The 13,432-nt window shown below is 42.0% G+C and overlaps 1 protein-coding gene across 1 annotated transcript in view; it reads left to right on the top strand.

The window, feature by feature from the left end:
* LOC109511514 (alpha-1,6-mannosylglycoprotein 6-beta-N-acetylglucosaminyltransferase B-like) overlaps positions 1–11,928 on the top strand; it is a 36,655-nt gene extending 24,727 nt beyond the window's left edge. Inside the window, exons 4-7 of the mRNA XM_019862669.1 lie at positions 6,658–6,767; positions 8,117–8,193; positions 9,702–9,887; positions 11,411–11,928. Of these exons, the coding sequence (XP_019718228.1) occupies positions 6,658–6,767; positions 8,117–8,193; positions 9,702–9,887; positions 11,411–11,791 (754 nt within the window). The 3' untranslated portion in view covers positions 11,792–11,928. The remainder of the gene's footprint in view (positions 1–6,657; positions 6,768–8,116; positions 8,194–9,701; positions 9,888–11,410) is intronic.
* The last annotated feature ends 1,504 nt before the right edge of the window (positions 11,929–13,432 follow it).

Below are 13,432 nucleotides of genomic sequence, written 5' to 3'. Positions count from 1 at the left end.
CGTAATTGGGAACACCCGTAAAATGGATGATGATCACGAATAGACGACGTCATGGGCCTATATTTTGTTAATTTATCAATGGGCGCATCACTAATGCAGCACAATGAGATCATCTTTAATGGTCTGTCTTTCATAGTTTAAATTTACAGGAGCTGTTGTCTGTGTTGTTTAAAGAGAGACAGGTTTGTGACGGGATATGTGATCTATGCGTTTATATCTATGCGTTTATAATATCCAATATGTTTCCGATTTTTTTTTTTTTTTTCATCCAAATTTGGAAGAAACTTGAGTCTGATTTATTTTGATTCGATGCATTTTTCTCGCCTTCAATGACACATGTCTAAAGTGTGCCAATTGGGAGCAGAAAATTTTAAATGGTCTCACTTGAGCCACGCTTTGTAAATTCAGCCTTTAAAGCCACTGTATATTCTTCTTCTTATTGAAGCTAGTCCTTCTTATGGAATAGGGTCTGGGAGATATGCTGTTGATGTCCCTCATGGCCGTAGGAGCCGTTTTGTCTCTTTAAAGATGCATTTTCTGAGAAAATGTTGGTCAAATTCCAAATTGCGCGACCTTGGGGATATTTTATTTTATCGAGTATCTATTATCATTTCCATATTCCATTGACCTAGGCTGACTTTTTCCTCAGGTTTGTGGGCTAATCCCTTTGCAAGCATCCTCATTTCTTATGCATAGAATTGGCCTATTGTTGCTGAACTCAGAGAGTGTAGTTAAAACACATATAGAGGTGCCATTAAATACACACAGACAAATGGATTAAATTTTTTTTCTTCTTCTTCTGTTGACAGCGTGTTGATTTGGACTGAAATGGATCCTTAAAAGCAAAAAATAAATAAAATAAAACGCTCAAGAAAGGTTCATCTGCACGCTCCATCTAGCATCATCGTAATGATTATCCATTAGTTATAGTCCAAGTAACACGTGTTAATAAATTCAGTCTGGGCATGAGACCAGGGCACAGACAGCAACCTGATTGAGTATACAGCCTACAGAATTAATGGCCGCACATCAACACACACATGCGTGCACACGCACACACTCTCCCTCTCTCTCTCTCTCTCTCTCTCTCTCTCTCTCTGTCTCTCTCTCTGTCTCTCTCTCTTTCTCTCTCTCTTTCTCTCTCTCTCTCTCTCTCTCTCTCTCTCTCACACACTCACACTCTCACACCTACACTAATACCTCCTCATGGCTCTTGTGTATGTTCAGTTCTCCAGTTTGGCTTTCTTTGGATTTGGAGGGGTGTTCACAAATCAACCATTAAATATGTGATACTTGACGTGATTTTTCCATTTTTAGGTTTTCTTGACATTTCTGACTTCTGTAGCCATAGAGGGATGAGGATCTAATTGAGTAGTAAAATAAATATCTAAATAAATAAATAAAATGGGCAGTCAGGTGCACATTCACAGAAAGATGTGCTTGTGCTGTGCAGGAGTTTCATCTTTGGCTTGAGCTTCATGGGTGCTGACAAACTGCCGTGTAGTGGTGAATCGGACTGGATGTCTGAGCCCTCCGCCTGCAATTCACCCACAGGGCAGCCACTCATTAGGGCAGAAAATAACAAGGAAAGGAAGGAGAAGGAGAAATAACAATGATGAAAGGAGGCACAAGAATGTTGAGTTGACTCGCTGTATTTTGGTTATTGGTGCAGGATGTTTGCCATTGGGCCTTTGTTCTCTTTGGCTTGACTTGAGCTTTTTTTTTTTTTCTTAACTTAGTCATTGACAACCTTCATATGTTCTCTTGGAAATCATGTTGTAATTTGTGCAGAAAGTAATCATTAGCCTATTGGCTGTATATCCCCCCCCCCAAAAACGAGCTATATTTTGCCCAAATGTTTGTTTTAACTAACTTAATCTTTGACACAAAATCCGATAGTAGAGTTCATAAAATTCAACAGTGTCTGTTCTAGAAAAATAAGAAAATAAAATCAAATAAATGCGCCTTCTCAAATGTGATAAATCAAGCCCTTGTCTCTGCTCTCAAACACTAGAACCATGACGCACCCACACCCCACTCAACTGTTTTGTGTGTATGTCTGTGTGTGTATATATATATATATATATATATATATATATATATATATATATATATATATATATATACACACACACACACACAGGTATATATATAATTTTTTTTTTTACATTACGTTAAATGACAGTTTCTCTAAGCATATGAAAATGAATGTCGTGAGTGATAATACATGAATACACGAACGTGCTGACACCTCATCACATACATCTCTCGTGCTGGATGGTGTCCAGTCATGCGGTACTGCCCAACAGACCATCCTCTCGTCCTTAAGAGGATGAGCTCATTAGATCAGAGAGAGGGTGTAGGGATGAGGGAGGGAGGCTCTCTTTTAAGTCGAATATGAGAAGTCATTTTCATTTCCTGTCTCCGTAGAGACTTTCCTTTTGCTCATTGATTTCCCCTCTCTTGCTTCTTTTCCCTCATCTGCTCCAACGCACGTTCTCATTCTTGAGCTCGTCTTGATTTGTTGTTGTTTTGCTCATTTGGAGAAGCTCGTTAAAATGCGCGTGGCTTCATTGGTGAGCGCCGCGCAGCCGTCGAACGTCCACAATGTTCTTTTACTCTTTGATGAGCATAATTTGTCATTTGAGTCAGACCTTGTTGTTATGCTCTAAATGAAAAGGAAGAGGGGCATTTATTTGTAGTGCCCCGTGGTGCTCCGATGCTTGATCTGCTTCCTATTTCATGACTTCTTTCATGCAACACCCTCTGTCTCTCTTTTGTACTCCCGATCTTTTATATCACTTTTTATGCTTTTGTTTTTTTTTTTTTTTTTTCCCCATTTTGAATTTGACAATTTTGTTACACTCAGGTGAAAGGTCGGCTGTTCCACCGCCCCCCCCCCCCCCCAAGCTCCGCTGGTTAATTTACAGACCACACAAGGTCGTTACTTTTACTAATACAATGTTGTTTCAGTGCACCACTAGCAGCAGCCGGGGAAACGTCAAACAGTTTATTTAATTTGGGACAGCAGGGGGGGTAGAAAATGGATGCTAATAAGAGAACAGAGCATAAAACTATATGAATACATATGGGGCTATAAAACATGCATAACTGGAGTGGAACTCGGTGGAAAACGAATCTCAGCCCAGGCTGAATTCATTTGTCCTTTAGTTGACATTAATGGGCGTGATAAATGTTTTGTTTGAAATATATGCACGCCTTTAAACCGAACCATCTCATTTTTCATGCGGGTGAACCAAAGCCTAGCTCAGCTGACTTTGGGCGAGAGGCAGTGGACTGCATAGTCACCAGTCAAACGCAGAGCACGTATTCAATGACCACCAATCATATTTACATTCATATCAACGGAGAATTGAGTCTTCTATAAACCAAATGCGATGTGGGAGAAACCAGAGTGCAAATGCAAGGAAGAGGGAGTGGGGGTAGTCAAAATTTGAACCACAACCTCAGAACTGTGAGCCAGATATGCTAATAATTTAGCACGTGCTGCCCTTCCACAGATTATTCAAACAATAGGAAGCGCTGAATCTATGATTGTTTCCTGATTTGAGTTTCTAGCATGTGCAGTACACGTGTGATAAAACATGAATATTGGCAATAAAAGAGAAGCACTAATGTCTCATGTGAGGGCATGCACCAATTAATGTGTGAGTAGTTTTTATAGTACACATACTCTGTCATGTCAGGTACCTTAACTTGTCCGAGTTCCAACTTGTTTGTATTTCTGTCCCTGATGAATGTGACAAGCCGAGATCCCCACCTCATCTTTATCTTCTACTCAAAAGCATTGCTAAGCTCACATCCAAAGTGATTCAACGCCACCATCTACATGGATCTGCTAGTCATTACAGTTGTTTACAAACTTGAATTTCACAGACCAGACCAGAAAGAAAACCTACTTGACTGGTATTATACATCAGTGGCCATAAATGGCTGGATTTCAGTGGACGAATATTTTTGTTAATGGCAGAGAATGAGCTCATTTAAAAATACTTAGTCACTGGTGAAGTGGAGTCTATCAATGCTGACTTTGCACGGGATGCGGGATGCTCCCTGGCTTGGTCGCCAGCCAATCGCAGGGCACAGATAGGCAATCGATCTCACACTTATATGCAATTTAGAGTCATGAATTAACCTAACATGCATGTGTGTGGAATGTGAGAGGAAGCCACAGTGAACCTTAGTCCCATGAAGCAGACATGCAGTTGATAACGGTGTTCTTAAATTTTTATGTATTTATTTTTTATTTGCCCAATTGTGTGGACTGGACTGTTGATCAATTGTGTCTTGAAGCAGTCGAGGCAAAATGGAGTACGCTACTTGGCTGCCATCCTCAGAGGCGTTGTTGATTCCGTTCCAACTAGTTTGCCGCCTGAAGAAGTAAAGCATGACGTCAGCTGTGGGAACTTGAGCTCCACGCAGACTCACAACTCCTCTAGGCATCGTTTGTCTGCTCAGTACAAACCTGCCATGGAAACAGGAGATTCGAGCATGAGAGATTCAAAGATTCCTGTCTCATAAAAAAAAAAATAATAATAATAATAATCATAAAAAAACAGCCCATTAATTTTCTGCCTGCTTGAGCAAGGAAATGTCGTCCAACGCCCACCCTAATGAATATTGCACTAATAAGAATAACAAGAGGTTGAGCCTGTCGGCTATCTTTATTTTCTTTCAAGCCATAAAGGTTATCTCCTGGCAGGCATACTTCCACAGCTTGGATTTATCTTGACTCTTTTCAAGCGTCTGCTGCTGGCATATAGTCAAGCGCCCTTGCACATCATCCTGCCCACACATGCATAGACAACCCATTGTATCATTGTGAGTGACTTGTGATCACGCTGCATTTGGGGAGCATGAAATTAATGAGGATTAAAGCCATCTGCTGATTAGACAATGCATAGACACACTACAGCGTTGAAGTGCCCGCTGAAATCAAGTCATTAAAAAAGAGGTAATGGGCACTGCAGCAGAAAGGAGCATGAGCAATAATGAGGCTGTGAGGGCTTCTTTTTTTTTTTTTTTTTTTTTGCATGAGATTCAACCAAGCACATGCTAAAACTACACAACCACGGTCCGTACCCAGACAACTTATTCAGCACATCTTGTCTTGTGAATGAGGAGCTCTGTCATCCGGCAGCAGAAGTGGCAGCGCAGGTCCTTTCTATTTCACGCTCCAACCAAGTGTCTACCAATTTGCATCCCTCGCTAACACTTGTACATCTGTTTGAGATGTTAAAAATGGAGAGGGGGGGAGCACAGGAGGGGATTGAGATAAAGCGAGGGGACAAAAAAAAAGCAGGCGATGAGGCACGAGCCTACAGAAGTCCCACGAAAATGGAATTGTTCTCCTGCATTCAAATCCACTCTGCATGGACATGAAATCACTATTAGACCCAAAAGAGGAAACATCCACCACTTGCGTACACTTTAATGCGGAATGTGTGCCATTATTGCCGTACCGCAAACAAAGTTTCTAATGAGCTTTTCAGCTCCAGCACATTAAGCAGCATATAAATGTACCTGCAAATGTCACTTCCTGTTCTACTGCCGTGCTCGGAGTTTTGAAGCTTCAGCATTGTGACACAGAGGGGCGTCTCTTTCCCCAGGCCTTTATTTTCAATCCATTAATTCTAGTGTCACCAATTCACTGTTTACGTTTTTACCGCAAAAAGGGTTGATCATTTGGGGATTTTAGACGGAAGCAAGATTCCAGTCAAGAAAATGAAGAGAGAGAGCTTATTACAGTGACCCGCCACCACCTAATTTTATGGAGGCAGTAATATCCAAACATCACAATATGATCTTATCAGGATATTGTCTGCTCTGTCTTTGTTTTTGTTTTCAACACCAGCTGAAGTGGAGGGCATGCCTCCTCAGTGGTGCACTTGTTTCTCATTACCAATCAAGCTTTGCCATGTATTTCAGGACTGCCAAGCTGCCTAGTCACTGTCAGATTATTGACCTTGCTTTTTTGTTTGCTCAACAGAAATTTTCTAGATGCCTCGTTCATGGTTATGGTCGCTCTTGTTTCGATAGTTTTCTTGTTTAGTAAGTGTTTTAGGAGTTCTTGTTATTCTTGGATTATTTAAGTTTCATGTAATAAACTTTTGCCATTTTGTGTTGCGTATTTTCGGGTATTTATTTACCTTGCAGTTTGAAAACGCTTTTTTGTTCATATTGGCTTTTCCTGGTTTTGTGGTGCTCATGCTTTCTGTTAATACTTGGTGGTTCATTTGTTTTTCTGTAAATGTTTTTATTTTTATTTATTTATTTTGCCTCAATCTACATTTGTGGGATCCGCTTACCGCTTTTCGGATCGTGTCAGATATGAACCTCACGATATGATAATTATCATACCCGAATATTTCCACAAAAAAAGTCAGCAGTGCCATTTTATTTCAGTGATACCACGATATTCTTTTGTCACGGGTATCATACCGTCAGAAAAAAAATATCCCCCCCGCCCCCCGCCCATGTTTAGTGGCAGGGCTGGGTCCCCTTACTGTTCTCCTATGGGTGTGGCAAACAATGTGATGGTTGGCTGCGATTTGAATCCAGGTTTGTGTTTGCTTGCCAGTTTCGCCGATTACACTTTGAGCTCATGTTTTTGTATGTGTTGCTGCGCCTCTGCAGGTTTCAACCAGCTGGCCTCATGGAGATGATCCAGACTATAGCTCAGAATGTCTCCAACATGGCAGTCAGAGTGGAGCAGATACTGCAAACCAGCATTATGCAAGGCAAAGGTACAATGATCGGTGACAATGAAACACTGGGGCGGGGACCGTGACGCACAATGCATATTCTGTTCCAACCACCGTGACCTAGCCTGAATTTGTATGTGATCCAAAGGCGTTTTAGTTTATCACTAATCTACGGTAACCTGGTAGTAAACTCATAACTCTCAATATTTGTAGGCCTAAATCTAAAACATCTATTTTCTAAAAAATGTAATGTATCTTCTAAATGTAAAAAAAAAAAAATAATAATAATAATCCATGCGTAGATAACTGAAAGACGTATTACACCGCCCGCTTCTCAAACCAGTTTTAATGTGTAATCCAAGGACAGTGTTCCATGCGCATAAAAATGGCTGTGAAAATATCATGTTATGACTGGAGTTCAGAGTTGAGTCGATTTTATTTAGTTTTCCTTTTGTTTCATAACTCCATTGATGCATAACTCAACAAAGCCCAGTGAGCAAAGCCCACCTTTAAGTCTGTTATCAAAGCTAAATTGAATAAAAATGCTGCTTTATCAATTGAACTCATGAATGTACATTGCTAGTCAAGCTTTTTGTGCGACTTTGGTTGACAAATAGATTTGACCTGTGAATACCCTCATCTTGAATGTTTGTTTGTGTATTTCTGTAAATGGAGAAAAGCCTGGGGGGCGAAAGACTTATTTGCAGTAAGGTCTCAGTTTCATTAGGAGAGAGAGGGAGAGAGAGGGGGGAGAGAAAGGGGATGGGGGTGTAGCTTGAAAAAGGATGAAAACACGGAAAGGCAACATTGGTGCGTCAACCCCCCCCCCCCTTTTTTTTTTTTTTGCCTTATATCAGCAGCAGACAGGCATTTAACTAAGTGAAGCAATGAATGCAGTGTGTTTGCCCTCACTCGCTGGGCATAGAATGACTGGCTCAGCTGCACTGGAAGGTCCAGTGAACACTGTGCACTGCGTTGGTGTCACACGGCCGAGGTGGCCTGTATGCAGGTTATTGTCACTTTCCATCCTAAAGTGAGGTGAGGAGCATATGAATATGCGTCACGCTAACTTGGGGCCTCATGGCTGCTGCCATGTTGTAAAATGCGTGTTCAATGAGCTGAGGGGTAGCATCATGATGATTAATTGCTGTATGGATCATTAAAGTCAATCTGTACGTATTAACACTGGGAACATAGAGCCGGTGGACTAATGAAGCCACACATTTAAGAGAAGTTTATTCCTTTTCAAAGGCTTGGGTGCTTAGTGGGGTGACACTAACTCAGTCTGGACGGACTTCACTTTGCGGATTACAGTGCGGTTAGTTGAAAGCACCAAAGGGCTGGCTGTCGTGGTTGACGAACTGTTGGCTCAAGGACAAATGTCTTTTCAGCTGTGAGAGATGGGACGTCAAGCCAGTGCGAGGTACCCAAAGATCCCCGCTACCCAGAGTGTCCTGGAAAAGTGGACGTAAGTTTCAATTTTGATTTCATTTGGATTTTGACTGTTCGTCGAAATGACTGTGAACTGTTAAACCCTTTCATTTTCTGAGATGGAATCCCATGTCCCTCCCTTAATGGTATTTGTTTAGTTTTTAACTAGGGATATAAAGCGATTCAAAGGTTTAACAGAGATTATTTTCGCATTGTCTGGCCGACCTCTGCCGTTGCCATTCACGGTCACTGTAATGCACTTGTCCTGCGGGCTTCGTCTACATCCGTTTTCAGATTCAATCATATTTAATCAACTTCCAGCAAGGCAGGTAGAGCCCAACAGGAGGAATCTGGAGCACCAGCCACTCTCACACTTGTCACGTGCATCATTCGCTCAAAGGCTTTTTGAAATCCACTCCTAAAACCATGGACTTAATTCACACGTTTGCAGATATTTTGTTCAGCCGTTTGTTACTGGTAGAGGGATTTGCAAGCTTTGATGCGCTTGGAAAAAAAAACAAAAAACAAAAAAAACAAAGCAGTTGCGCAGCTGCAGCCATTTCGAAGGATATTTTTGATGAGGGTTTATAGTTTGACGGCCCAGTGAGTCTCAGACAGGTTGCATGACTTGGTGAGAAAGCTGTGAATCAAGTGCAGAAGGCTACTCCTACCTCATTACTGCATTAAAAATAATTGGAATTATCATATTAAAATTCCTTGGGGGTGAATTTAGGGTTTACATTAGCGACAAAAGAAAAATAAAATTTCAGTGGGGCGGCATGGTGGTCGACAGGTTAGCGCGTCCGCCTCACAGTGCAGAGGTACAGGGTTCGATTCCGGCTCCGGCCTCCCTGTGTGGAGTTTGCATGTTCTTCCTGTGCCTGCGTGGGTTTTCTCGGGGTATTCCGGTTTTCTCCCACATTCCAAAAACATGCATAGCAGGTAAATGGAGCACTCTAAATTGTCCCGAGCTGTGTTAATGAGCACGATTGTTTGTTCGTCTATGTGTGCCCTGCGATTGGCTGGTTCAGGGTGAACCCCGCCTCCTGCCTTAGGACAGTCGGCATGCCCCCCGACCCTCAAGAGGATAAGCGGATTGGAAAATGGGTGGATGGATTCTCTCAGTGTGCAGCAAAACTATATGATGTATAAGTTTTTGTTTTTGGATAAGCGGATTGGAAAATGGATGGATGGATTCTCTCAGTGTGTAGAAAACTATATGATGTATAAGTTTTTGTTTTCAAATTGAACTACCGAAAAAACGTTTGACACAATATTCTAATTTATTGAGATTCACCTGTACTAACCCTCGATTTTCAAAACAGACTCACTTTGCGCTGTACAATCTGTTCTTCCTTTATCATTATTGTCATTGTTCTAGACATGAGACTGAGCTGAAGTAAAATACTCTAAGCTATCATGTCAGATTTACAAAACTTTGAAAAGCGATTTTAGAGGCATTTTTTTACCCCCAAAATGTGTCGAATTTTCAAAGTATGCCTCTGTCTTGTATGTGGCATTACCGTTGTTTTTTTATCCCTTCAGTGGATGCGAGCACGCTGGACCTCTGACCCTTGCTACGCCTTCTATGGTGTCGATGGCTCCGACTGCTCCTTCCTTGTCTATCTCAGTGAAGTGGAGTGGTTCTGCCCCCCGCTGGCCTGGAGGAACCACAGCAGCCAGCCCAGCCCCCAGCATGTCCACCAGGCTAAGGGAACCGCCAAGAGGCCTGTGAGTATACAAGCCACACAATTTTAGTTTTAATTTGCTCAGTTGCTATTAAAAAACTCAAGCTAACAAACAACTGAGGTCTTGTCATTGTTTGACAATTTGTTATTGGTTGCAAAGCGTCAACATGCGCTAGCGCCCATCTGTAGGGTCCATTGTAAGGACAATTTATTTGTAAGGTAGTGTTGTAAAACGGGTTTTAAATGATAGTGTTATTGGACGTAATACACCCTGTAATTTTTCCTCTAGCTGTCCACATCCAACCCAAAACCAACCCCGACCCGCTAGTTGACAATCAGTGTTACATAAAAATAGATGACTGCTCAAGCCCGTGAAACACAGTCTAAAGCGTTGTGGAACTGCTTCGATGACACAACTAAATTAAACATGGTAACAATCGGAAAAGCATTAAAGGCACGAGACAGTATGTTATCTTAGTCATTGTATCTTGGCTCACGCTTCACACTCGCGTTTAATTTTATGCAAGAAAGACTTTACTGTTTTAAGGCCATGACTAGGTGATCTGTGGAAGCGCTTTGACTGAACTCCAATTAACGTAGCAAGTGAGGTATGTTGTAAGGAAAAGGGGGAAGGAAAAAAAGCCTGTGAAGACATGAATAAAACATTTTGCCATTTTAGATGTTAGCTCTTCCATTAATCGCTTCATTTGAAGTTTTTTGTGTCGATGCTAATCTTGTCAGAGCTGCTAGCCTCGATGTTGTGTCAAAAAATGGGTCTGCTGCGTTTCGACCGGTAGATTGAACTATATGTTAAATAGCCAGTAGCTTGTTTGCTTCATAGGCTACAGTACCTTCATACTAATACCCTTGATATGGTCATAACAAGTCCCTAACGAGGCAGCAGAAAATGAAAGTCAAGATGTCATCAATCATGAAACTATAAACAAGAAGAAGCCAAACATAGCTTATGCTCAGGAGAGTTTCAGCGCTCTGACCCCATTACTACACAGTAGTTCACTTTCATCTGACCCTTTTCAAAGTCTACTAATTACACACGCCTCAGCCATCCATCATCCGCTCTATTTTTACTCATTGCTGACTCAGGGGTCATGTGGCGTTGTTTCACCCCTGTCATTTTGACTCTCATTGTCTACATTGCAGGCGTATTCTTAATTTAACACTTTCATGGCAGGCTGATTGAACACTCCAGATTGTCCCTAGTTTGTGAGTGTGAGCGCGGATGGTTGTTCGTCTCTGTGTGCCCTGTGATTGGCTGGCAACTGGTTCAGGGTGTCCCCCGCCTACTGCCCAAAGACAGCTGGGATAGGCTGCAACACGCCCCGCGACCCTTGTGAGGATAAAGCGGGTCGGAAAATGGATGGATTGATGGATGCACTACATGTTGTATTTTACAACAACACTGAACCACATTTACAATTTATAATATACATAATACAATATTACGATTTTTACAAGAGGTCTTTTTGTTCTACTTGGCAGAATCAAATTTCCACCTCATGTTGACCCCACGACATTTTGTTCTCTACCCATCCACCTTGTTCTCAGGCTGCCTTCCGCACCGATCTGTCCATGCTGCTCGACCAGATTGGCGCAGGAAAGGAGTCTCTGAGCTTCATGAAGCGTAGAATCCGTCGTCTCGCTCCACAGTGGACAACAGCTGCCAACCGCCTCGATGCCAAGCTGGAGCATCGGTGGAGGGACCAGAAGAAGGTAGCAAGGAGGATCACTGCAATCTGTCGTTTTACGTATCTTTTGTTTTTCAATTGCGGGAGTCTTTTTTTTTTTTCCACAGAAACGGCGGCTGTTAATGATGAAAAAGTATGCCTTTCTTTGCAACAAGATGCCATGTCTGCTCCACACACAACCATTCGCCGTTTTAATAATGTACACGGTTTATCTGAAAACGGCACAGCATTCCACAAATAGAAAGCATTACAGTAGTTCTCTCTCTCTCTAAAAAGAAAAAAAAAGACCCAATGATAAGTTGTCATCCATCATAGCTTTCTGATGTCTTGCAATATGTGCATGTCAGCTAAAATCACATTTCGTTTTGAAGTGGATAAGTAAAAAAAAAAAACATTGAAGTGTTATAATGATCTAATTTTGGTTCTGGTACATGATATCACATGCCAGAGGCCTATTGTGAGAAGCCGAAGACAAAAGGGACTCCGAGATAGATGAGCAATGAAATGAAAGGAGGTCACGAATGATGACGCTGGTGATTGGGATTATGAAGGAAGGCACCAAACTGTGTTGGTGCCAGAGGAGGAAAAAGGAAGACAAGAGGGATGGATGGTCGAAAAGAAGGCTTAGTAGAAAATGGATTAAGGACGACTGAATTGTGGGAACTGGGGGAATATTGTAAGGCTTTGTGGCTGCTGCCTTCATTTAAAACTAGTTAAGCCAACTTGGGCTCTCATTTGAAGGCCATCTTGATCCAAAGTTCAAGTTAAAAAAAAAACAAAACAAAACGAACTTTCTGAAAAAACTACATTTTCGATTTAACGCTTCAATATGCTGTGGATTGATTCGGTTTTGCTCCCGAAAATGAAGATGAATGAACAAGCTCTTGAGAGAAAGCACTTTGGTGAACACATTTTGCATCTCTCTGAACCTCGATCCCTTCTTAAAGTTAGTTAGTTAACAAGTGTAGCCATAGTGGCCTGTCACCGTGATTGATGTTTGCCTTTCTTGCGCTGCACTGAAACGCTTTGTTGCTTCCCATCATGGCTGCCCGAAGAGTGTAAATGCCTTACAATGAGCCAGCGCTATCTCTCAAGCAGATGTCGTCGCGTTTTCGCGGGTCTGCCTTGCTGTCGGGGGCGGTTCGTCACAGTAATGGCAAGTGGAAGTGTGTTTGTGATTGGGGGTGGCAGGGTGCAACAGTGGATGCTAGTAGCAAGACGTTTTGGTCCCCGGGGGCTTTTCTATGAAATCTCTTTGCTGCTTCTCGCCTAAACGGGCTCCTTGGATGGATGCCGAATGTTCAAGTGAGTCTGAGCCAAGTAGCACTAGCCGTGTGAAATTTGGGGGTCTGCAAGGTCTTTCTGCTGGTATAAACACAATCAAAAGCACTCACCTGAATTTACACCCTCATTTCTAAGATTTGTTCCAGGGAATGGAATGAATGCATTCCTGACAGTCTTCTCCTTTAGTTTTGTTGCCGTGCTTCCAGCATGTGTCCTGTGTACGGATAAGTCAAGTTTCAAAATTCAGATGTGCTTCCATGTCCATGTAATCTGCGCAGGGCCTTCAGAATCAATCATGCCAGAGATGTAAAATTAAACTGCAATGAGACTGTTTCAATGAGATTTCAAATTTTTATTGACATAGCCAGAATGCTGCTCCTCGATCACATCAGCACGTTCTGGTTGGCCAAACGTTCCACGAACAAAACACTTTGAGCAATCTGCACACATGACTTCTTTTAATATTCAGCATTTATGGGGACTTGATTACCCTTCATATTTTTGTCACATAATGAGATGCATATTGATTATGAGCTCCTCCAGATAATTTACATCGCAACAGGTACATGCCCGTTAAGCCGCGTTTGGATGGTGTCCG

This window comes from Hippocampus comes, unplaced genomic scaffold, assembly GCF_001891065.2.
Source record: "Hippocampus comes isolate QL1 unplaced genomic scaffold, H_comes_QL1_v1.1 scaffold7, whole genome shotgun sequence".
In the NCBI taxonomy this organism is placed as follows: domain Eukaryota; kingdom Metazoa; phylum Chordata; class Actinopteri; order Syngnathiformes; family Syngnathidae; genus Hippocampus; species Hippocampus comes.
This window is presented reverse-complemented; position numbering and strand designations above follow the sequence as displayed.